We start from the raw sequence: 24,328 nt of genomic DNA, 5'->3' as shown, positions 1-24,328 counted from the left end.
AGCAAAAAATTATTGCCCACCCTTGTCCTAGCTCTTACCTTTTAGGAGGAATTCTTGAACAAACAGACAAACACACCAACACACACACACACACACACACACACAAACTCTCTCAAATATATAGTAGATTATATTCCAAAGAATCCCAATGGGAATGTCTGACAATCTGCTTTAGCCTAATTCATTTGAAGTCAATGGCAACTTTGTCATCAAATTTAATGGGAGCAGATGATTATTAGTCACTCCTGAATTACTTCTGGGATGGATGATAGAAATCAATCTGCACATGGCAGATCAGTGACAGTAAGGGTATGTCTACACTACCCCGCTAGTTCGAACTAGGAGGGTAATGTAGGCATACCGCACTTGCAAATGAAGCCCAGGATTTGAATTTCCCGGGCTTCATTTGCATAAGCGGGGCGCCGCCATTTTTAAATCCCCGCTCGTTCGAACCCTGTGCCGCGCGGCTACACGCGGCACAAACTAGGTAGTTCGAACTAGGCTTCCTAGTTCCAACTACCGTTACTCCTCATGGAATGAGGAGTAATGGTAGTTCGAACTATGATGCCTAGTTCCAACTACCTAGTTCGTGCCGCGTGTAGCCGCGCGGCACAGGGTTCGAACGAGCGGGGATTTAAAAATGGCGGCACCCCGCTTATGCAAATGAAGCCCGGGAAATTCAAATCCTGGGCTTCATTTGCAAGTGCGGTATGCCTACATTACCCTGCTAGTTCGAACTAGCGGGGTAGTGTAGACATACCCTAAGGGAAGTTTTAACCAAGGCCACTAGAACAAATCCCTACACTTCTGAAAGAAGTCATGAAGTTGTTAATGTCCAGGTAGAGAAGATAGGAATTTATATTATAATGATACATTGAAAGACAGATCTTTATAACCTGTAAGGAACTTAAGGTTTAGCTGGCGCCGGCAGGGATTTGAAATTCTGGTCCAGGGAAGTCTCTAGCAAAGGTGCCACCTTTGTAATGTGGCTGGGGCAGCTCTCCTCCTGGTGCTGCCCCAAACTTTGCCCCCCACTCCACCCCTTCTCGAAGACCTCACCCCCACCCTGCTTCTTCCTGCCCCTGCCTTGTCCCCATTCCATTCTGCACCATCCTCTGAGCATGTCCCAACCTCACTCCTTTCCTCCCCATCCCTGGGCCACCTATACAGGTTGAGCTGGGGGGAGAGGGAGAACTGCTGAGCACCCACCATTTTTCCCCCCATGGGTGCTCTAGTCCTGGTACATTCATAGAGTCAGTGCCTATGATCGCTAATATTTCAAATCTGAGGCCAACCACTGAGCCATCTTCTTCTGCATTTGTGCTCCTAGGCTTATTTCTCACCTATTCACCCAGATTCATGAGACATATTGCTTACTTGCAGGTTAGAGCTACAAATCTTTCTTTTCATTACCTACTCCTATGTCATTCCTTATTGAACTTTTTATATTGATTTTCCTTCTCAAATACAGACACGAAACTCCATTATCGGTGACAACTATCGGTGGCCCCTTACCATCCCCTATGTCCTTGAGGATAGCCTGGGTATAGTATTTGTGCCTTTGAATTATATATATTGCATTGTTTGAAAAATTGCACTAGTTTTAAATACAAGTTTGTTTTTAAAGTCAATTGCCTAAGGTATGACACTACGTGAAGGGAAAAGAAAGAAAAAGTTACTGGGGATCTTTTTAAGTTAAGTTGCCTTTCCATTTGCACAGTTGAGTGACCAAAATTTTGGCTATGAATAGATGAAAGGCTTTAAACCAAATAAATCTCTTCGAGGGGATGACCTAGACATATTGCTAGCATTCAAGGGTCTGAACAATCCCAGTGAGGTGTTCATAACCCTTTACTTTCTCTGGGTGAAATCTGAGTTTTTTTAGTCAATCCTTGGTTCTAAAAATTCCACTAAGATCAGTAGGAGTGGAGAGCACTCAGCAACTCTCAGGATCAAGTATTAAGTACTTATCTTGTATTGTATGCATAAAAATCACCCATAAATATATTGTATTATGTTTAAAGAAAACAAGGCTAAAAAACAATGTAGCTTCTTAGGCCTTTACTGAATTTTTGCTCAATCCTTCATCCAAGATTTTAATAGTAGTTTGCCCGAGTGAGGTCTGTAAAAGCTCTGCAAGGATCTATATTGATAACAATGCTCTGTGTTTCCCTTACAGAAATGAATGCTAAAGGACTTATACTCAAAGCATTTGAACGATATCGTCTAAAAACATGTATTGACTTCAAACCTTGGGAAGGAGAACAAAATTATATATCAGTGTTCAAGGGCAGCGGGTAAGAGGGAAAATGTGACAAATTCTCATTCCATGTGGATATGTGGCCAGTTTTTATGTATACTACTTAGTATGTTCTCCAAAACCAGAGAACTGAATATAATTCCTTATCTCAACCTATTCATTTCTCAGATTTTACATATTGTAAACTATAATTGCCTGAAACCTGGTATGAAGTTGGAAAAGGTTAAGTTTTCCCTTATACTTATTTGCAAACAAACACTCTAGGTCCCAATGGGAGTTGTAGAGAACTGAATCCTTAAGTGACAGTTTTTTCCTTTCTTTGTAAATCGAGCTATTTGATCAAACTCTTGTTTGGCCATTGGACTTACTAATTTCATTGTCAAGTTTTCATACTACATTTCTCTTATAACAATTATGTACCCCACACTGGGAATGCCATAGCTTCAGTTGCAGGACTGCAAATTTGTCCGATCATAATAAAGAGAATTTCATGTGGTTAGTGACATAGCAGGGTTGTTTTGCATCCCACCTGTGCCTGGAAAATGGTTAAAAAAAAAATTAGACCTAGGCTAATTTGTTCCTTCCATGTTTTTTACTATATAGGCCTATGCACTAATAGTGAAAGTGCAAGTGTGATCTGAATACTATGGGCTAAAGCCAAAAAAGGATTTAAGCACCTAACTCTAAAATATAGATAATTAAAACTACTATTCAGCTGCCCTCTAACACTGTAGGTTCCTGGATTTCAGCCACTAGATATGCACACAGCCACCTCAGTCCTGACACCCAACTTACACCCAAGGCCCTGTGACATCTTCAGATTAGGCATCTTTCTTGCATGCACAGTCCAATCCATTAGGCACGCTGAAAACATGTCTAGTAGATGGGAATCCACATGAAATATTATTAATGGTGGTAGTGCCATCTTCTTGTATCTTTTAGCCCAATGGTTAGCACATGCATCCAGCAAGTGGGTGACTCCAGTTCAAATCCCACCTCTGTTTGATGGGAATGAGGATTTGAAGTCCAGTCTAGCACCTCACAGGTGATTGCCCTAATCACTGGGCCATAAAGTATTCAGGATGCCTCTCTGTCTCTCCTGCTGAATTTCTTCTACTTCATGTGAAATACTTAAGTCACTGATCTGAAGAGACAATAATAATGATTCTTGGAACTACCCAGCACACTTGGGATATGTAAGGTTCAACTTCAAAGCCCTGTTCTAATGGTCATTGACACAAAATGGAACAGACAGGCTACGTCTACATTGCAGGCTTCTTGTGCAAGAACTGTTTTGCACAAGAAAGAGTTCTTGTGCAAAAGGTCTTCCACAAGAGCGCGTCCACACTGCCATGTACTTTTGCACAAGAGATGTGCTTGTGTGCAAGAATGTCCATGGCAGTGCGGACACTCTCTTGCACAAGAAAGCTCTGATGACCATTTTAGCCTTAGGGGTTTCTTGTGCAAGAAATTAATGTTGCCTGTCTACACTGCCTCCTTCTGGAAGAGCTCTTGCGCAAGAGGGCTTATTCGTCATGGGGAGAGGAATAACTCTTCTGGAAGAAGCCCTGTTTTCCGATGCTGTATTGTACATTTACTTATGCAAAAACACGGTGCAGTATAGATGCTCTGCAAGTTTTTGCACAAGAACAGCTATTCTTGTGCAAAAAGCCTGCAGTGAGGATGTAGCCATATTACTTTACTTCCTTTCGAGGAGTGTGGCTTTGGCCATACTCCTCTCTTCTGCATTTTCTACTTGTTAGCTTATGCAGCTCACCACTCAGGACCATGCTGGCTTTGGTGGATCCTATTCTTGGCACCAGACTTTCCTCATGCATCACATAGGGACTGGAAGCCTAGACTCCTAACTCAGGGCTGTGGATTCCACTAGCTGGAAGAACACCTAAACATTAGGCATTGCAATGCTGAACCTAACCTATGAATTTATTAACTAAACCTATGAATTTTCCATGCTAATAAATCCAGGTGTTTTACCAGCCAGATCAAAAAAGATCATATACGGTTAAATCCCTGGACTTCTGAACTTCCACTGACTTCAACAATAAGAACTGCAAGATTTAGCCATTGGTGTTTTAAAAGCCTCACCATTATTATGGTCCTTTTTGTAGCTCTATTAGAAGTTATGCAATACCATGCTGAAGCAGAAATTCCGACCTTAAAAGCTTAGTTTGATTACCCTTATTACCTTGGCTAGCTTATCAGTAAAAGTTATGGATAGTCATAGTTTAAATAATGCCACTTAAGTATTTAACTTTACAACCTCCTTGCTGGTAAGTTTCAACAGGTACTTTTTCAAATTGGCTCCATTATTACTGTCCTTTAGTTCCCCGTGTGCCCATGTTCTGTTATAGGAAAAGATAAAGAGACAAGAACTGATCATCTTTCACTCTGCTCTACGTAACCTTGATTGTTTCAGTCAAGTCTCCTGGGTCTGTACGTTAAAAAGCCCTAATCTAAAAGATGCCATTTAGGCAGTAGTGTAAAATTCTTGGGGATGATATACACATAGATAGATCTTTTGGGGGGTAATAAAGTTTTGATAAATCACCTTCTCCTTAACATACATGTATCTAATTCACTTGCCTCTATAAAATGACATCAAGAGGTGGGAAAGTAGGTGTTTCAGAAGATTAATAATGAGATATGGAATCTTTTAATGTCTAGGTTGTCTTTTTAAAATTCAAATGACATCAGTAATAGAAGAAAATTGTTACCATCTGATTGCTGTTCAGCATCATGTATGAAATAAGTTGATGGTGTCAGTTCTTAATGGAAATGCCTCCACTGACAAATGCCACTTCTACACTTCACACTCTTATTCCTAATGTCACAACAGAGATCAAGAACTTGGTGATTGAAGAACTACCTGCTAATCCATAAATGTGCTCTCTTTTGGTAATAATTGGGGCACATGGTCAGGAAATTGAACTGCTGCTGCCCTGAAGAAGAGCTCTGTGTAAGCTCATCCTGGGTCAGACCAGTGGTCCATCTAGTCTAGCAACCTGCCTTCCAGCAGTGGCCAATGACTGATGCTTTAGAAAGAATTAAAAAAAAAACAGTTATCAAGTAATCTATCCTGTCAGCCAGTTGCAGCATTTGGCAATCAGAGGCTGAAGGACAACTAGAGCATAGGGGGCAATTAGTCAATCTGGACCAGGAAATTATCTCATTCTTTTAAAGTCAATTATAGTTGTGCTGTTCACAACACCCCACTGTAACAAGTTCCATAGGTTGACTCTTCATTGTATGAAGAAATACTTCCTTTTGTTTGTTTTAAACCTGTTGCCTATTCGTTTTATTGGGTGATCCTGGGTCTTCAGTAAATTGAATGAGTAAATAATACTTCCTTATTCACTTTTATAGACCTCAATCATCTCCTCACCTCTTAGTCATCTCTTTTCCAAGATGAACAATATTTCAGCTCCTACGGAAGCCGTTTCATATCCTTAATCATTTTTGTTGGCCTTCTTGCTATCTTTTCCATTTCTAACATTTTTTAAATGGGGGAACTGGAGCTTCATATATTATTCAAGGTGTAAACATACCATCTATATGGCATTGTGATATTTTCTGTTTTAACGGTTCACAATCGTGGTGAAAGAGCATAACAAGTGGGGTTCCACAGGGGTCTGTTTTGGGACTGATTCTGCTCAATATCTTCATCAACAATTTAGGTATTGGCATAGAGAGTACGCTTATTAAGTTTGCAGGTGATAGCAAGCTGGGAGGGGTTGCAAGTGCTTTGGAGGATATGGTCATAATTCAAAATTATCTGGACAAACTGCAGAAATGGTAGGAGGTAAATAGGATGAAGTTTAATAAGGACAAATGCAAACTACTCCACTTAGGAAGGAACAGTCAGTTTCACACATACAAAATGTGAAGCAACTTTCTAGGAAGGAGTACTGCAGAAAGGGATCTATCCTCAGAGGCTAAGGGCAACAATTTTTCTCCCCCCTCCTTGTGACACCCTTTTTGATACCTTAAAACTACTATCATATCCCCTCTCAGTCTTCTCCTTTCCAAACTAAACAAGCCCAATTCTTTCAGTCTTCCTTCACAGGTCATATTCTCTAGACCTTTAATCATTCTTGTTGCTCTTCTCTGGACCTTCTCCAATTTCTCCACATCTTTCTTGAATTGTGGTGCCCAGAACTGGACACAAAACTCCAGCTGAGGACTAATCAGCGCAGAGTAGAGCAGAAAATCATAGTGGACCATAAGCTAAATATGAGTCAACAGTGTGACGCTGTTGCAAAAAAAAGAAAACATGATTCTGGGATGCATTAACAGGTGTGTTGTGAGCAAGACACAAGAAGTCATTCTTCTGCTCTCTGCAGCACACCTTCAACTGCCTCGTGGCACACCAGTGTTTAAGAAACACTGTTCTGGACAATACTTGGTCCTGCTGTGAGATCAGGTGACTGGACTCAATGAACTCTCGAGGTCACTTCCTGTTCTATGATTCTGTGATTAGTTACCCCTTTTCTAATGGTTCCCAACATTGTTAGCTGCCTTTTTTTTAACTGATGCTACATATTGAGTGGAAGTTTTCAGAGAATTAGCTACAATGACTCCAAGATCTTTTTCTTGAGCATTTACAGCTAATGTAGACCCCATCTTTTCATGTGACACTTTTGTTGCTTAGTTACCCAGTTTTGTGAGATTCCTTTGTAATTCTTCACTGTCAGCTTTGCACGCTCTTCAGTAATTTTGTATCATCTGCAAACTTTGCACATTGGTGTACCCCCCTTTTTTCTAGAACATTTAAGAATATGTTGAACACACTGGTTCCATTACAGATCCCTACCTTTTGTTTCCTATGTTCTAATACATTACTGATCCAAGAGAGGACCTCTCATCCCATGACAACTTAGTTTGCTTAAGAGCTTTTGGTGAGGGACCTTGTCATAGGCTTTCTGGAAGATCAAGTATACTATATCCATTGGATCCCCCTTGTCCAAGTGTTTGTTGACTCCTTCAAGAATTCTAACTGATTGGTGAGGCATGATTTCCCTTTATGAAAGCTGTGTTGAATATATTTCTGTTCTTTACTAGAGTTTCAATGAATTTGTCTCGTTCCAAAGTTAGGCCTGCAATTACCGGAAGTACCTCTATATACCCTTTTTTTTTAAAAATCATGTCGCGTTAGCTATCATCTAGTCATCTGGTTTAGACACCGATTTCAGTGATAGGTTACATACCACAATTAATTCTGCAATTTCATAGTTGAGTTTCTTCAGAATTCTTGGGTGAATACTTAAGTCTCTGTCTCATATCAACAGAGGTGTGTCTAATAACAACAATTACCTCTCTCAGCTTGTCTCTTTCTTTCTTTGGGAATGTCAACACCAGTATCTTCCACAAGCAACTACATTCAATAATGGGAAAAATCCTTAATTAGAAAAATAATTTGATGGCCTGAATTTGCTAGGAAAAATCCTATGTGAATGTAAGAATAGACATACTGGGTCAGATCAAAGGGCAGGATCAAAAAAATCCCATCAACCTGTTCTGTCATCAGTATTTTCCAGTTAAAGAAATAAACCCATAGAAACAAAACACGTTCCAGACAAACACGTTAAACTGACTACTAGAGGAAGGGACAAGCTGGAGAACTAACACCAAATATGTTAAACTAGAATAAATTATAAAAGAAAAATAAATGTGTTCTCTGTGTGGCAAACACATTATTTCATGAAACTTTGTTGCTCTTAAATGCAAACTGTATGGGTACATCTACACTGCAACACTATTCCGAAATAACTTAGTCCACGTCTACACAGCAGGCAGTTATTTCGAAATAGTGTCAAAATACCATCAAGCTGGAGGACTACTTACTCCAACTTCTGTAATGCTCATTGTATGAAGAATAAGAGGTCAGAGGAAGAGTGCTCTATTTTTAAATAAGTGCTGTGTAGATGCTCCTTATTTCAAAATAAGCTATTTTGAAATAAGATACGCAATTGACGCAGGTCAATTTGCATAATTTATTTCGAGTTAAGCCCTTCAGTGTAGATGCACCCTATCTGCCAAAGCAGACTGATTAAAAAGATTATTTGGGAACATTAGTTCTATGTTTCTCAGACCTCTCCTACTTTTTTTTATTAGTTGCTGGTCTTCTGTGGGGAATCGCCAACAAGGGAAACAGCAGCTCTCGATTGGAGCCAACTGTGACAGGATTGGAACTATTCAACATGAGTTCCTTCATGCTCTTGGATTCTGGCATGAGCAATCACGATCTGATCGGGATGATTATGTCTCCATAATGTGGGACAGAATTCAGTCAGGTAAACCATTTCCACTTGCTTTCTTTTTACTTAAGGCAGGAGAGAAGACTAATCTGTTAAAATCCTGCTGTAGCTGAATGAAACTTAAAAATAAAATCACCTCACCTTTATTTATTTAAAAAACTACCTACACCAAAGAGATAAATGTTAAGGGACATCTAATTACGGCAATAAATTCCGTTATTTTCATCTGTATCATGGCAGTTCCTGGAGGCCATAATGAAGGATTGGGGCCTCATTGTGCAAGGTGCAATGCCCAGAGTAAGGGAGCATTTTGGAGCACAGTAATTGGATTCATTTACAGTAGTTTACAATGACTCCATCTATTTCTCTAGAAGCTTTTGGCAATATTTAAAAAACAATCAAAAACCCAGTGCAACCAAATCAAAACCAGGAGCCAATCATGGAAAATCTCAGCAAACTACAGTTCCTGCTCATCCAGAAATATAATCTATGCTATCATGTGCTGAAAGTGTCCATCTGCTATGTACATTGGACAAATGTCTCAGACACTTCGCCAAAGGATCAATGCCCACAAAACAGATATTAGACAGGATCACAAAGAAAAAACAGTTTCTTGCCATTTCAACCAGAAAGGACATTGTCTCAACGACTTAATCACCTGCATCCTGCTTCAAAGACCTTTTAAATCTACACTTGAAAGGGAATCCTCTGAACTGTCATTCATGCTAAAATTCGACACTTTACAAGTGGGTCTCAACAAACACTCTAGTTATCTTACCCATTACAAAGATAGCCTCCCCAATTATCACCTCTAATACCATTAGCTCAAAGACATTTACCTTCCTTCCTCCCCCCCCCCCACATCCCCCTCCTGTTCTGAAATTTGATTTGTCCTTTTCATGTGTTCATTTTTTTTAAATTGTATCCTTTGGTATATATGGTTGTGACTATTTTCTTCCACTATTTGATCTGAGGAAGTGGGTCTGGCCCACGAAAGCTCATCATCTAATAATCCATCTTGTTAGTCTTTAAAGTGCTACACAGTCCTGTATTTTGCTACAATCCACTGGCATTACCAAGTCTTTAGGACTCTTTAAGGTTCCTACCCTCACTCCCCCCACTTAAAGGGTATGTCTAGACTACATGGCTCCATCGATGGAGCCATGTAGATGAGTTTTCTAAACATAGGGAAATGAAGCAGCAATTTAAATAATTGCCACTTCATTTACATCAAAATGGCTGGCACGCTGTGCCGATCAGCTGTTTGGTGGCACAGCGCAGTAGTCTGGACGCGCCGCGGTCGACAAGGGAAGCCTTTGTCGACCGCCCCGGTATGCCTCGTGAAATGAGGTTTACCAGGGCAGTTGACAAAGGCTTCCATTGTCAATTGTGGCACAGCGTGGCGACCATTTTGATGTAAATGAAGCGGCGATTATTTAAATCGCTGCTTCATTTCCCTATGTCTAGAAAAGTCATCTACATGGCTCTGTCGACGGAGCCATGTAGTCTAGACATACCCAAACTGTCACCTACGTGAAAACATGAATCATGCAGTATATAAGCTCAAAAATGTTGGACTATAAGGGTATGTCTACACTGCAGAGTTTTGTTGGAAAAACAGCTGTTTTTCCGACAAAACTTGAAGAACGTGCACTCTGCAATTGCGTTCTTCCACAAGAAAAATCAAAAGAACAAAGGGGGTTTTCTGGCATTGGTAATCCTCATTCTACCAGGAAGAAGCCTGTGGATAGGGAAGAGGGAGTTCTTTTGGAAGAAGAGAAAAAAGCTCAGGTGCCTTGGTGGCCATTCCATCCATTGTAATCACAGCTTACATACGAGAGAGCATCCATTCCATGTGGACACTATCTTTCAAAAAAGCAGATTGCACTTTTGCAGTGTGGACACTCTCTTTCCGAAGAAGTTTTTTCAGAAGATCTGTTCCAAAAAAGCTTCTTCCGAAAGAGGCCTGTAGTCTAGATGTAGCTTAATAGACAAGGGTAGAGGCTTGTTCCACAACTGAGGCCCTCTCAGGAATCTTATTGATCTCTGTTTCTTTGGTTCATTGGGATTGTCTGTGTTTGTCAGGCAACATGAAGGTTATGGCACTGAATATGAGCTCCATTCCTTTCTGACTCAAGAACATGTACAAAATCCCACAGTGAAAGGCATATTTATTGGATCAAATACATTTTATTTATGGATGATCAGCCACAAGCTGAAGGTGCAAGAAGATATTGTAAAGAATGACAATTTAAACTATCTTTTTTGGATTTGTATTTAATTGTTTTTTGCTGACATTTTATCAGCAGATAACAATGCTGTTCACAATTTTAAAATGCTATATTTCTAGAGATAAGCAAAGATGTTGCACTCTCTCTTATTGGACCATCTTCTTTTGGTAAGAGAAAAAAGTTACTCCACTAAAATATATTACCTCATTCTCTCTTTAAAATCCTGGGACTGACAGTGATGGCAACACTGCATATATTTCCACAAAGCTAGAGCACAGATGCTATTATTTAGACAAAATAATTTTAAATGTTTCTAAAATGTAAAACTTTAGTCTCAAACAGATGATTTATAAAAAACTTCTAGGAAATATGTATAGGAACATATTCTGAGGATGGCTGTAAGTGACTTATTAGATAATGTATTGCTAAGTGAAATAACCAGGCATAAAACATCAGGGAATATCAAGCAGAAGCATAAAGCAGTACTGGGTCCAGTCCTAAGGTCTCCCCCTCAAAGGGGTTACTGACAAATTGGAATGGCTTCTGAAAAGAGCTACAAGAATAAGTCAAGATCTGAAGAGCATTGCTTCCAATGAGAGACAGAAGAAACTTTTCTGGTTTGAAGACAGTTGCACACAAAACTCACTCACTCACAGTGCACTAAGTCCATATTTGCTGTCTCTCTGGAGTCCTCTTGCCAAGTGGACAAGGGTGGCTACAAATTGAATTAGCGCAGTCTACTATTTTTGTGGATGCAGTTGCTGTGCACCACTTTTTTCACAATTCCAGTACCTATCCCACAGTAACATTATAGGTTTACAATTATGGACCTGTCCATTCACCTGTATGCCTTCCCCGATCTGGTGTTCAGTTCCCAGGACATTTCCTTTCACAGCAGAGCCAGAATTTGCCCATTTGCTCCCGGACCTGAGAGTTTCAACAGTTTCTGCAATGCAACTACGATAGTGCTTCAGCTGTCCGAAAACATGTCTTATGCAGGTGCTTCCTGCTGAGCGGAAGTCCTGGATCTCATCATCATCTGAGGAGAAGTGTCCATGCAGGAAGTTCTTGTGGCCAGTCACTGGAAGAAAGACCTTTTTGTGTACATTGCTAAACAGAAGTCTGAGAAGGTCTACAACCAGGGGCTGACCCGTGCTAGATAAAGAGCACAAAGCTCAGGAGTAAGTATAGTGAAATTAGGGACAAAAAGATGATAATCCAGAAGAGACTAAGCAACCTGTCGGTTTTATGATGAGCTGGACAAGACCCTACACCATTATAGTGCTACCCATCCAAGATACCACCTTAAGCCTGCCAGCTGTAGAAGTTCTGGGAGAGAGGGGGATGTGCTGATCAGCAAGGTCTGTCAGCAGCCTGGAGATGTGTGTGTGGTGGGGGGGGGGGAGGGGGGTGGAAGGGAGGAGGAGGAGTTGATTGGTGGAGACACTAATGGTGCTGGTTTTTTTCCTATGGATGCTCTAGCCCCAGAGTTAGCACCTATGTTAGAGAGGAGCTATCTCCTGAGTACCAGGATCTTCTAGGGATCTAGGACCTTGATACCAGCCATCTTAAGAGCCAGCCCCAGTCATGCCTTGCAACGATTCCAGCCCTGCTATGAAGCAACCCCAACAATGCTACTCCCTCAGTTCCCAATAAACTACCACCATGTGTTTACATGATGCAAACTGAAAATAGAACAGGAATCCCATGTGAATGCTACTGGTGCAACATGCAACTGGGAGTTACCAGACATGCATGAAAAAGTTTTATATTAAACCATCCAAAGTCAAAACTTTCAGTTCTTGGAAGTTGAAGCAACAAACATTTCCAGAACCAGAAATAAGGTAAGTCTATGTATGTGTGTCGGGAGGAAGGGGGGGGAGTCTTCAAAGCAAAACTGGAGGTGCCAACAATATATTTTAACCAGAAGTTATGGATTTGATGCAGGAATCACACAGTAAAATTCCATGGTCAGTGTTGTGCAGCAAGGCAGACTAAATAATTATAATGCTCCCTTTTCCCCTTAAAAATCTATTATTCAGTCCTTGAAATCTTAAATAACATAGTTTTCTTAATGTAAATGCAGACACTTCACATATGTATTTTAGGTAATTTTTACATCCTTCATTAGGTAAAGAACACAATTTCAATACATATGATGATAAAACATCAAGTGCCCTGAATGTTCCCTATGATTACACTTCTGTGATGCACTATAGTAAAACGGCATTCAGGAATGGAACTGAACCAACCATAATAACTAACATACCAGACTTCATGGATGTGATTGGGCAAAGGATGGACTTCAGTGATTATGATCTCCAGAAGCTAAATCGCCTATACAACTGCAGTAAGTTTTTCAAGTTCTCTTGAATCATTATTGCTTATCCTGTCTATTATATAGAAGAAATCAAGAAAAAAATACCCATATTGGATGCACCCAGCACAAGTAACAGAGAAGTTAACAGTTTTAAAAAGTGGTATATTAAGAGCACCAGAAATAACAGTGCAGTGAAAATAGCTAGAAATAATAGAACACTCCTACAGGAGTCCTGCTGTGTAGGAGGTAATGCAAAGCTTCCCCTGAAATTTTATTTGACCTTTAATTAAAGAACGGCTTTACTAGTCAATTGACTTGTGTTTATAGCTTGGGTGGTTGTTTTTAGATATGCTTTGCTGTACACAGTTTTTTGATTCCAGAGCAGTTACAGTAGCAACTGTAGAAAAATACAGTAGTCACTGCTGTTTCTATTATATTTCCACTGGCTATACACTTACCTCTCACAGTTTGTGGGATAAAGAATGTATCATCAAATTAGACTGTGGAGTTTCTCTGAAGAAAATAGGTCTGCATTAAATCTCTTCCACATCTAGTCTATATACAGTATAGTGACAGTGTGAGACCAGTGCTTCTGCACTTAAGCCATGTAATTCAAGAAGATGAGTGAAAACAAGGGAAGATGAATTATAATATATCATGGATCCATATATCTGTAATTGTGATTGACTAAACCAATTCTGTTAAGTATACAATGGCGTACATTCTAACTTTTTTGTAACCTCACCACAACATCAAGCAAATGATGTATCATTAGACATTATGATTAAAAGAATTATGGTTTCAAAACCATTATGCAATAAATACGAACATTAGAATTCTACATGTTTCTAGTAAAAATCCCTATTCTGACTTAGGTCCCAGTTCAGCAGCACACAAACACATGCGTAACTTTAGGCACATGAAGCAGTGGAGCTCTGTGGGACTGACATATGTGCTTAGTGTTCATTGGGGCCATAACTGGGTTCTCTCCTTATCTTCTGCAACTCTGTTTCCCCTTTTCTAAATTGTATACAACCACTTTCTTGGTCTTTCCTCGCCACATACCTGCCAATCTAGATCTCTTACCTCTATTTGCATTCATATCCAGTGGGTGAGAGAAATCATAGACCTATTGAAATCTTGTGTGTTTTGCTACAGATTTCATTGGGGCAGGATTTCAACCAATATCTCTCCTAGATTAGCTGTGCTTTTTCTTACAGTCTGCTTAATATTTATTATTAAACTACGTATTGTGCATTCAGCAAGTATAGTTTTAGTTTATTTTTTATATGAGACAGACAAAACTTTCACAATTTCCATGGGCTGATGTAACCACAAGTTTCAAGTGCAAACAGGTGTTTGTGTTATTTTTAATATTGCAGCTAAATTATGTCCAGCATAATGCTCTTTAGTGTTACATTCAACTGATGTTCCAAAATTAGTAGTCATCAGAGAAATTTTGGGAAAACCAGTAGCCATGCCTGGGATAAATGGAGGAGATGTCAGTCTGGGGAGGAGAGTCCAATATCATTTTAATTGAGTAAAGACGGAGGATCTGGGCTGTCATTTTTATAAAGAATTATCTATTTCACAATATCAATATGTGATGGGACATCTGTCCCTTTAAGGGTTAAAGCCCAGTTCTAGGAGAGTGCTGGAGCCCTGGAGCAAACAGCACTGAAGCAGATAGGAGCCAATTAGCACCCAGATGAGGGAAGTACAAATAAAGGCTCCTGGAAGGGAGGCAAGACCGACAGATTCACTCTTCTTGCTCCAGCTGTGGAGTAGGAGTTACCTAGCTATCGGGGAAGTTAGATGTTTCCTAAGGTAGAACAGGGCTGGGAAAGGCAGGCAGGGCTGAGGAAGCTCCGGCCAGGCAAGCTCCCAAGCTGCAGGGCCTGAAGCAAGGCCTGAGGGTACTCAGGCTGCAGAGGGGAAGCCAGGGGAGGCCAATGCAGCACACCCATACCCTCCTTGCCAATGGTGAGTGGCCATTTGAGACTGCAGTTTGCCCCTGAGGCAGGGGCTAGATCAGAGGTGAGCAATAATTTTTGCAAGGGGGCCATTTAATGAATTTTGGTATGTGGTTGTGTGCCAGCTCCACCCCTGGAAGGGGAGAGGTCTGGGGCAGAAGAGAGGGGCTGGGGACTAGCATCCCCCCCAGAGTTGTGTGGGCCAGAAGCTTTGAATTAAAAACACAGCAAAGGGCTCACAGCTCTGGCCCTTGCTGAGGTAGCTCTGCAACCAGGAGCCATTTAAATAGGATCCAACTGCCTAAGCCACCGCCTAGAAATTTGGTGGCATGGGCAGCAGGATATAAATAGAAAGTGGTAAAATGCTGTTTGCAGGCCAGATTAATGTGGTAGGCAGGCCAGATCCGGACCCCGGGCTACATCTTGCCCAGCCGTTGGCTTGATGAAAACTGGCAGTGGGTCACTGAGGCAAGGTGGGCATAGGGGCTTGGTTGTTCCCTGAGGACCCCAGAATGTGGGGCCACTGCAGTATCCAAAGGGGAGGACACCACGGTCTGGGCGGGATGTGGGTCCTAATACAGAGGTGGAAGAAAAATAGCTAACAGCAGATGAGGCACCACCTGAAAGGGAGCACTCCAGAGATGAAAGCTAACTCCCCAGAGTGTCCAGCAGGAGGCAGCTATGGTGGTGAGCATACCCCGTTACACAATACAACACTTAGAGATGCAGAAGATGATTGATGGTTGATGGAGCTCTTGATTGTGATGGAGTCATTTGATGTTCATGAGTGCTGAAAAAGAACCTGAACTTTGAATTAATCAGTCCCACTCTAATATGTCACTACTAATTAAAGGCCCAATTATGTGAAGTACTGAAAATGCAACTCTTATTGACTTGTTGGGATTGGTGGATGGATAGAATGCCATAGGTGCCTAATGTCTTATATTCTCTCTGACACCAGCTATGGAAGACGAGGATTCTGACTTACCACTTACTTTCTTTTGTATCTTACAGCCTCCTCATTAAGCTTTATGGACACATGCACTTTTGAACTTGAAAATGTGTGTGGCATGATTCAAAGTTCAGAAGATAACAGTGACTGGCAGCGTGTGTCTCAGGTGTCTGCTGGACCACGTACTGACCATACCAATATGGGAGACTGCAAAGGTGATGTCTTGGAATGCTTATCACTTTAGGAAATGTTTTGCATAAATTGTGACTTTGAGCTTGTTCAGAGTGCACCTGAGGATGAATTTTTAACCAAGCAGCATAAAATTATCAGGGACATGTGCTGTTTTTGCTGTAGATATTTATGAAGGTTGAAAGTTCTAGTCTCTTTCCTCTGCTTTCTGACCTTTGGCATAATAATAAAACAAGATAACAGCACAAGATGTTTTAACTAGCTTAAGAAAAGATTTACAAACCATGGTAGTTCAGGTCTATGAAACATATTTTTGCTAAAATTTATAAATTCTTGTTTGCAATTAACTACTTAGTAGTAATTTTGGGTTGAGAGAGAGTTGGGATTTGAGAATTTATATTATTTGGGGTGGGTAAACAGTTTATTGGGAATACAAATTGATTGTTTTGAGCCTGCCAAAACAAATATCATGAGTTTGGGTTCAAAAGCCTCCACACTCCAGCTAGTGTATGAAAGCAAATAATTGGCCATGGGAAAAGGAGCCTTTGGGGAAGCAACCAGAATAGTTTTAAGTTAGAGCTTGATATTTATTAATGGGATTCTCTGACACAGTTGCCTGAGATAGCAGGGTATTAGACTCAGAGATCAAGAGGTCCCTTGCAATCCTATGTCCCTGAAGGCATGTCTACACAGCAGGGCTAAAGTAGAAATAAGCTACGCAATTGACTTAGCTCAAGTCAAAATAACTTATTTTGGCTTTTGGGGCTGTCTATGCAGCAGGAAGTCCAAGGAAGAGCACTCTTCCTCCAACTTCCCTTACTCCTCGTAAAATAAGGAGTTGGAGTAAAAAGTTCTCCAGCTTGACATTATTTTGACATTATGTCAAAATAACTGCTTGTTGTGTAGATGCAGACTATATTATTTCAGAATGACACCAGTTATTCCAAAATAATACTGCTGTGTAGACATATCCTAAATGGCTAGATCTTTTGGAACATGGATAATAAGAGACAGGAAAATGGAGAAAACAGATAGCAAGAGAGAATTTCTCTGTACTTCAATACCCTATCCCCAGAGACTCTAAGCCCTTTGGGGTAAGGACCACCATTTACTATGTTTTTACAGGACCTAACATGTGGCCCCCAATTGGCTAAACCCTCTAGGCATTACCAAAACATAATGTTAAATATTATTAATAAAAATGTAAAACTATTTTTTTCTTTTGCATTTCCCATGCACTTTTGACAGATACTGGGTACTTCATGCATTTCAATACCAGCACTGGCAAAATCAGAGACTCAGCTGTTCTGGAGAGCCGAATTCTATATCCCAAAAGAGGATTTCAGTGCTTACAATTCTATTATTACAACAGCGGTCATGAAAGTGATTACCTGAACATCTTAGTCAGGGAGTATGCTTTAGACGGCTCCACTAGTGCTTTAAGACTCGTTGAAAGGATACAAGGTATGAAATAAAGTTGGTTGTTAAATGTGTGCTTTCTGGTTCAATATATATTCAATATGCTTAGCAGACTACTGAGAGGAAAAAGCACAATACAGTGAAGTGGCATTTTTCTTTATCACTGTTCCCCTTTTAACTCCTGTCCTCTGCAGTTTTATTATTTGCTTTCTTCTCTTTTGCTACTGCAGTGATTGTATTAGCTGAGGAGTTAATGTGATACAACCTCAGTCAGTCATTTTCCAGTAACATAGTCGGTTACCGCAACTGACTTGCACATTTCAGTATGGTTCTCTCACCTAATATAGCTAAAGGTCCACAAGCATGATAGCTGATCTAAAATGGCAGATAATTATTAATATTAATTTGCATTTAAGATATGAAATACTACAAAAGTGAAAAAATTGGAGTGAATTTAAATTAACCTAGTACCCTGGTCTAAGGGACCTTACAGATTGGAAGAAAATATTTCCAGACACTTAACAGTATTTGGACTCTCTTCACAGAAGTATGCAAATAACATACCATAATTTGCAGTTGGCACACAACAAGATATATACTGTGAGCTTTCAACTGTAAATACACTTAAGTGATTTAGGTACCTAATGTCTTTTGGAAAGCAGCAGAACTTAGGATCCTAAGTCACTTGGACACTTCTGAAATATTTTCTCCTCTCCCTCCATTTTTTGAAAATATAATAAACTTTAAAACTGATTTTAAAAGCCCACCAATTTCCAGGCTTCTAGGTCCAGTCAACAGTGGTATATTTTTCACATAAGGACTAATTAAAATGCATTGAAATCAACCTTTTTTTTTTTTTTTTTTTTCATTGATTCATCAGGTTTTGGATCTGGCAGAAGATCTTTTGTCATTGCTAATAAGTCAAGGTAGATATCATTAGAAAAACCAAATGCACCGTACCTAAAAATACAGTTATTCATATGCTCACTCTTTTAGATTGAATAATAAATATTCTCTATAGTCTAGTTTTCCTTTACAACAAAGGCTTATCCTGCACTTCATTAGTCAGTATAGCTTTTTTGGCCATGAGTGTGGAAAACATCACAGAGTCACTGAGGAAAGAACAGTAATTACTAATCATTTGGGGAGATGGTGTTCTCACACTAATGGGGAAAAACCCTATCAATGTTGACTAAAGGGTTATGCTGACATGCCTATGTAGGTATAGTCTTCATAGCACAGACATAGCCTAAATCTAATTAGATCTGTTTGCTTACAAGTTCTTCCCTGTAACAAATCTCAAGTCCTTGAGCTTTGTCTTGCTACATGCTTGATTGCTCACATCTGCTCGTGGTTGTGGTGCTTTTGTCATCCCTATACAATTAGCAGATTTCCCTCTGAGGGATCAGGGCTTCTCAGGGCCTAATATAGACCTAAGGTTAATTTAAAGGGATCCTTAAATCTCATTAAACCTATTTTGATAGTAAGTCCTCTCTCTATATATTTCATCCTACTACCTGAAATCTCTCTCATGGATGTTTGGTTGGTATCTGCCTGTCTGCACTTCAAGGTGGATAAGTCAATGATTAAAAAATATTGAAATCTGGTTTAAAAACAATTAAGTACAGTTTTAAAAAAATAAACCTATTTAAAATTAAATTTGAAATTGAAAACCTATATTAAGCCCTAAATTTATTATCCATCATTTAAACTAAATACAAAAATAACTTTAGTCAGCACATAGCTACTGTCAAAGTTTAAAGGAAGTCAAGCCACTAAACTGGTGGAAGACATTAGCTATGCACCTGGAATCAGAATATGTTGACATACTAAACCAACTTGTGCTAGCAGTAGTATCTTCTGCAACTGCAGAGAATATTTTATTTCAGTTTATTTGATTAGTTCAATACAATGATTGATTAATTCAAAGTCTCAGTTGGGAGCTGAGAAAATAGATGTGACAGGGTAAGATCTGCTAATTTCAAAGTCCCGGAGAACATGGTGATAGGAAATAATCCAGTCAATTCACTAAATACAGTTAATATTTCCTTTGCTTAATAAATCAGTTTTCTCAATGGCAAATGTTTGATACACATTTTTCTTTATGTATCTAGAACAGTTTCTCAAAGTGGTCCATGGATCTACTGAGAAACCTGCTAACTGGCCCTCCCGTTTGTTTACTGGCTCCGCAGCCAGAGAGCCTCGTGGCTCCCATTGGCTCCTGTTCACTCTTTGCAGCAAAGGAGAGCAAAGGGAAGTAGCAGCCCGGTCCAGGCTGCTTCCTACGCTCCCTTTGGCTGCAAATGGTGAACCGCAGCCAATGGAAGCCGTTCCATAGCTGCAGAGCTGGTAAATAAACAGGAGCGGACCACTTTGAGAAACACTGATCTAGAATATTTAAAGAAGTTTTATTAATAAAAAATTAAAATGTTTCTTTTGTGCATTTTAATTTACTTGAATTTCCATCCAAATAGAGTTTGACATAAATCACAAGTAAAAATTAATCTAGTAATCAAAAAAGGCATCATTACCCCTTTTCTAATATAAAAACTGAGTATCTGAATACCTATAAATTAAGTTACATAAATGCTTAAATAAGTTTAATAAATATGTACAGATATAGTGTGCTTTCCTGGTGGGCCAAAAAAGAAAAAGCAAAGCAAGCACCATATTTGGTGCAGAAGCTATATTTAGTTGCAAATCAACATATTTTAGTAGTTGCCAGCCAGTAGTTATCAGCCAATGAGAATCAGTCTTTCTTGAGACAAGAAAAAGTAACTAAAAAAATATAGGTGCGAAGCGCACACAAAATGTATTTAAATCAAGGTTTCCTGGTTGCTGAATTACATCATGATTAAAATCGGCAATTAAACAGCTTTCATTTAAAAATCAATCCAACCTTTTTTTTTTTTTTAAACTTGAAAAATAAAAACCTGTCCATGCACGTGGGCTGCTTTTTGGTAATAGTGGTGGTGAGATGTGGATTGTTTTGTTTGTGGAAGACTGATTTGTTGCAGAGGTATTAGGTAGTTTTTTTGGTGCATGTCCAGTAATTACAACATCTGGATGAACTCACTGCCAAATTATTTTGAAAATACATAATCAAGAAAAAAATCTCTAAATTATCATTTTTTCCACTATTAAATTCAGTAAATGTTGTGCATGTGAAACAATTAAACATACATTAGAAAATTAGAAGGGAAAATAATGTATTCCTGCACATTTTTAAATTTCATGAAAAGCAGTGTTTATGAGAGACCGGCAATCTCAGCTCTAACGGAATTAATACATTTTTGTATAATGCTGTAACAGGTCCTGAATATTGTATAGTATTTGACTGCTTTGTTTGGCATCTTGGAAAACCCCACAATTTTCTTTCAGGTTCACCTCTGGATTATTGGCAGCTTTACCACATTCCTTTGAAGGTCACAAGGAAATTCAGGATTGCATTTGAAGGCGTAAAAGGACATGGTTCATCCAATGGAGGCCTCTCTATTGATGATATTAACCTTTCAGAAACAGAGTGTCCCCATCATGTCTGGCATATAAGAAATGTTACCCATCTCCTCAATACAAGTCCTGCAGGGACAAAGGGAAGAATATTCAGTCCACCTTTTTACTCTAGTAAAGGATATGCTTTTCAGGTTGGCTTGTATGTAAACGGTACTAGTGACAACCCATTCACCTTGGCAATATATTTGTACTTAATTTCTGGAGTAAATGATGATCGTCTGCAGTGGCCTTGTGTATGGCAACAAGTTACTATGGAGCTGTTGGATCAAAATCCTGATATTCGTCAACGCATGTCCAATCAAAGAAGCATAACAACAGATACATCTGTACTAACAGGTTAGCTAAAAATTGACTACACTGTCTTGTTTACACAATACATTGTCTTGCTTTTGATAAAAACAGAACAGAAAGACAATGGGTCAAATTCTCTTCTAGTACAAATAAGTGCAACTCCATTGTCTTCAGTAGAGTTTCACTTATTTACATCAGTAAGGAATTTGATGCCATGATAGGAAGCAGAGACATACAAGAATTGTATGTCCCCGAGTGGGACAGGACAGTTTAGATTGAAGAGGGGCCTTGGCATCCTCTCTGAAGATATCTTTCATCTGATACAAGCAGTAACCTATACAGTACATCTGCTTTTGAGCAGGTAGTGTTACAACCCTCTTGAAAATAGATCTGCAGAAATAACCAACTATTCAATAGGCATGACTGAATACGCTGTAAGCATGCCGTCATTAACGAGAGCCCATGATGATTGGAGCCTTGGTGTCAAACCTCATCTTCAAATGGACAAAGGACTAATCATTCAAATTCAATAACCTGCAGCTAGAGGGGATGAGAGAAAAGAGACGAGATGGAATGGTGACAGCTTATAGCCAATTTAAAAGAAGAAAATTCAGTGATGGGTCCCCCATTTTAATAAATTAAAACACTACACAAGATTTCCTGTTGATGGTCCTTTTCTTCCCCTGTACATTCTAGTCCATGACACTTAGTCCTTTTCTATCCCATATATGGGCCTATGGGCATGCTGCTTAGCTCCACTTGGTTCTCTACATCCCTGCACATGCAGCCCACTTTCCTTCTTCTCTTTTCACTTGGTCATTTGTATGCTGCTGGCAGCTTCTATCCCCAAGGCTAGCTCTTAATTCTGCTCTTTCTAGGTAGCAGAAGCCTTTAATTACAGGCATCTAGGCTGGCTCCTTCACTACATTACTTCACTTCACTCCTTCACTACATTATTTCCACAGGTGTCCGGTCCCCTGCTTTGCAATGTCAAGCTGGCATGTCTGGAGGAAGAGTTAACAACTTGTGGCTAGCTTGTTGTCCACAGACTACCAGCAAATGCTTCACTTTTGAGAACCACCACACTAGAGCATTTTAAAAACAAATCATGTGCTACCAATTTTCTCTTCCAAAAAATATTCCACAACAGGTTTTTTTGGATGACACAGAATTGGCTTCAGATTCCTCTTCTTCCACTCCCACATAAAAATCTATTTAAGAAGCCACCAGTAGCCTTCCTTGAAATAGCTTCCTGAGAGACACTTCACACTTGAAAAACAACAAGCAGTCCAGAGACTAACAAATATATCATGAGCTTTAGGGGGTAAAAACCCACTTTGCACTTGTGTAGATTCTGAGGGCTGGAAGGTGTGGAGAGGGGAGAGGTGACAATTTATGTACTTTTATGAATACAACCATTGCTTCTCCTTAACTGAGTTTTGGACAACTTCCTGTTTTCATATTCAGAACACACACATATACTAATTCCCCCCTTCCAGGTTCCTCTTCATATTTTTGGGACAGACCAGACAAAGTAGGAGCACCTGCTAATTTCAGTAATGGGACTCAATTCATGAGAGGGCCAGGACGAGGAACTAGTGGATATCTAACTCATCAAAGACTCAGAAGCCTCAACTTCATCAAAGATGATGGGGTTTTCATTCTTTTGTCAATGGAAGGTATGTAAGCCTTGATGGTAGCTATATGTAGTTACATTTTATTATAATGTCATAAGCATGCAGTATTATGTTTTTAGTACCACGTAAGGTCCCCCTCCTACAAACATATGCACACGATTAGCTTTATGCATGAGTAGTCCTGAGGGTCAGTGGATTTATTCATATGTTTAAAGTTAATCATGTGCTTGACTAAATTGCTCCATTATTCACTGTATAATCACTACTTAGCTCATTAGTGGGTTAAAAATCTAACTATACAATACGTAAAGCTGTTCCTGTACAAAATTACTTAGATCACTTCTGGTCTCTTGTCTATTTCTGAATGTAAACTGCAAAACATGGCATAGGAATTTCATGTTGCTGAAAGTTGAAAATATCAGTTATTTATTTGTAACAGCTGAAAATTGCTTCCGCCAGTATATTATTGCTATTTACCTTTAGAATTCATCAGTAGTGCAGTATTTTGTGTTATGTATTCTTGTTGGGGAAATATTTTGTCCCTTTGCAGAACACGAGACAGTTTTAAAAAACAGGATAATGGAAAATTGTATAGCTGGTCTATTAGGGTGTTTCTACACAGCACCCTTAGCTTGAAATAAGCTACTCAATTTGCACTACACAAATTGCATTGCCTATTTTTAGTGTACTTTGAAATTTGGCACTATCTACACAGCACCAAATTTCAAAATAACTCGCTATTCCAAAATGCCCCTTAACCCTCATAGAAAGAGGGTTACCGGGACGTTGGAATAAGCTGCCCATTATTTCAAAATCTATTTCAAAATAATGGACTGCTTTGTTAGACATGGAATAGCTATTTCAGGATACTTCTGGTATCCCAAAATAGCTTCTCACTGTAGATGTACGCTTAGAAAATAGCACGGACTGAAAACCTCATGCTCCTTTTTTTTTTTCTTTAGACATCTCACATCTGATTAATCAATCAGTCTTTATAAATACCACAGCTCCAGGCAGAACCTGTAGAAATTATCCCTGTGAAAATGGCGGTGTCTGCACTGTTGTAGGGGAAAAACCAGAATGCAGGTAACTGAGTTAATTCTGTGGCCATAGACTGTGGCCATAATTTAATAGAAAGGGTGTTTAAAGGGTGCGGACAGCTGCAAACTGCTGCCTAAGGAGTTACCAGGTGTATAGATCAGAAGGAACAGGGCATTTATAAACTCACTAGTAATATAAATGTAAAGTGGTATTTTTCAATAAAGACC

At 39.5% G+C, this 24,328-nt stretch overlaps 1 protein-coding gene across 1 annotated transcript in view; it reads left to right on the top strand.

Annotated features, from left to right (window-relative positions):
- The first annotated feature begins 1,326 nt into the window (after positions 1 to 1,326).
- MEP1B (meprin A subunit beta) overlaps positions 1,327 to 24,328 on the top strand; it is a 30,054-nt gene continuing 7,052 nt past the window's right edge. Inside the window, exons 1-9 of the mRNA XM_025180006.2 lie at positions 1,327 to 1,544; positions 2,180 to 2,297; positions 8,393 to 8,571; positions 12,898 to 13,116; positions 16,074 to 16,226; positions 17,449 to 17,664; positions 21,001 to 21,468; positions 22,923 to 23,102; positions 24,023 to 24,146. Of these exons, the coding sequence (XP_025035791.2) occupies positions 2,182 to 2,297; positions 8,393 to 8,571; positions 12,898 to 13,116; positions 16,074 to 16,226; positions 17,449 to 17,664; positions 21,001 to 21,468; positions 22,923 to 23,102; positions 24,023 to 24,146 (1,655 nt within the window). The 5' untranslated portion in view covers positions 1,327 to 1,544; positions 2,180 to 2,181. The remainder of the gene's footprint in view (positions 1,545 to 2,179; positions 2,298 to 8,392; positions 8,572 to 12,897; positions 13,117 to 16,073; positions 16,227 to 17,448; positions 17,665 to 21,000; positions 21,469 to 22,922; positions 23,103 to 24,022; positions 24,147 to 24,328) is intronic.

This window comes from Pelodiscus sinensis, chromosome 2 (assembly GCF_049634645.1).
Source record: "Pelodiscus sinensis isolate JC-2024 chromosome 2, ASM4963464v1, whole genome shotgun sequence".
NCBI lineage: Eukaryota > Metazoa > Chordata > Testudines > Trionychidae > Pelodiscus > Pelodiscus sinensis.
Note: the sequence above shows the minus strand (reverse complement) of the source record. Positions and strands in the feature narration are given on the sequence as shown.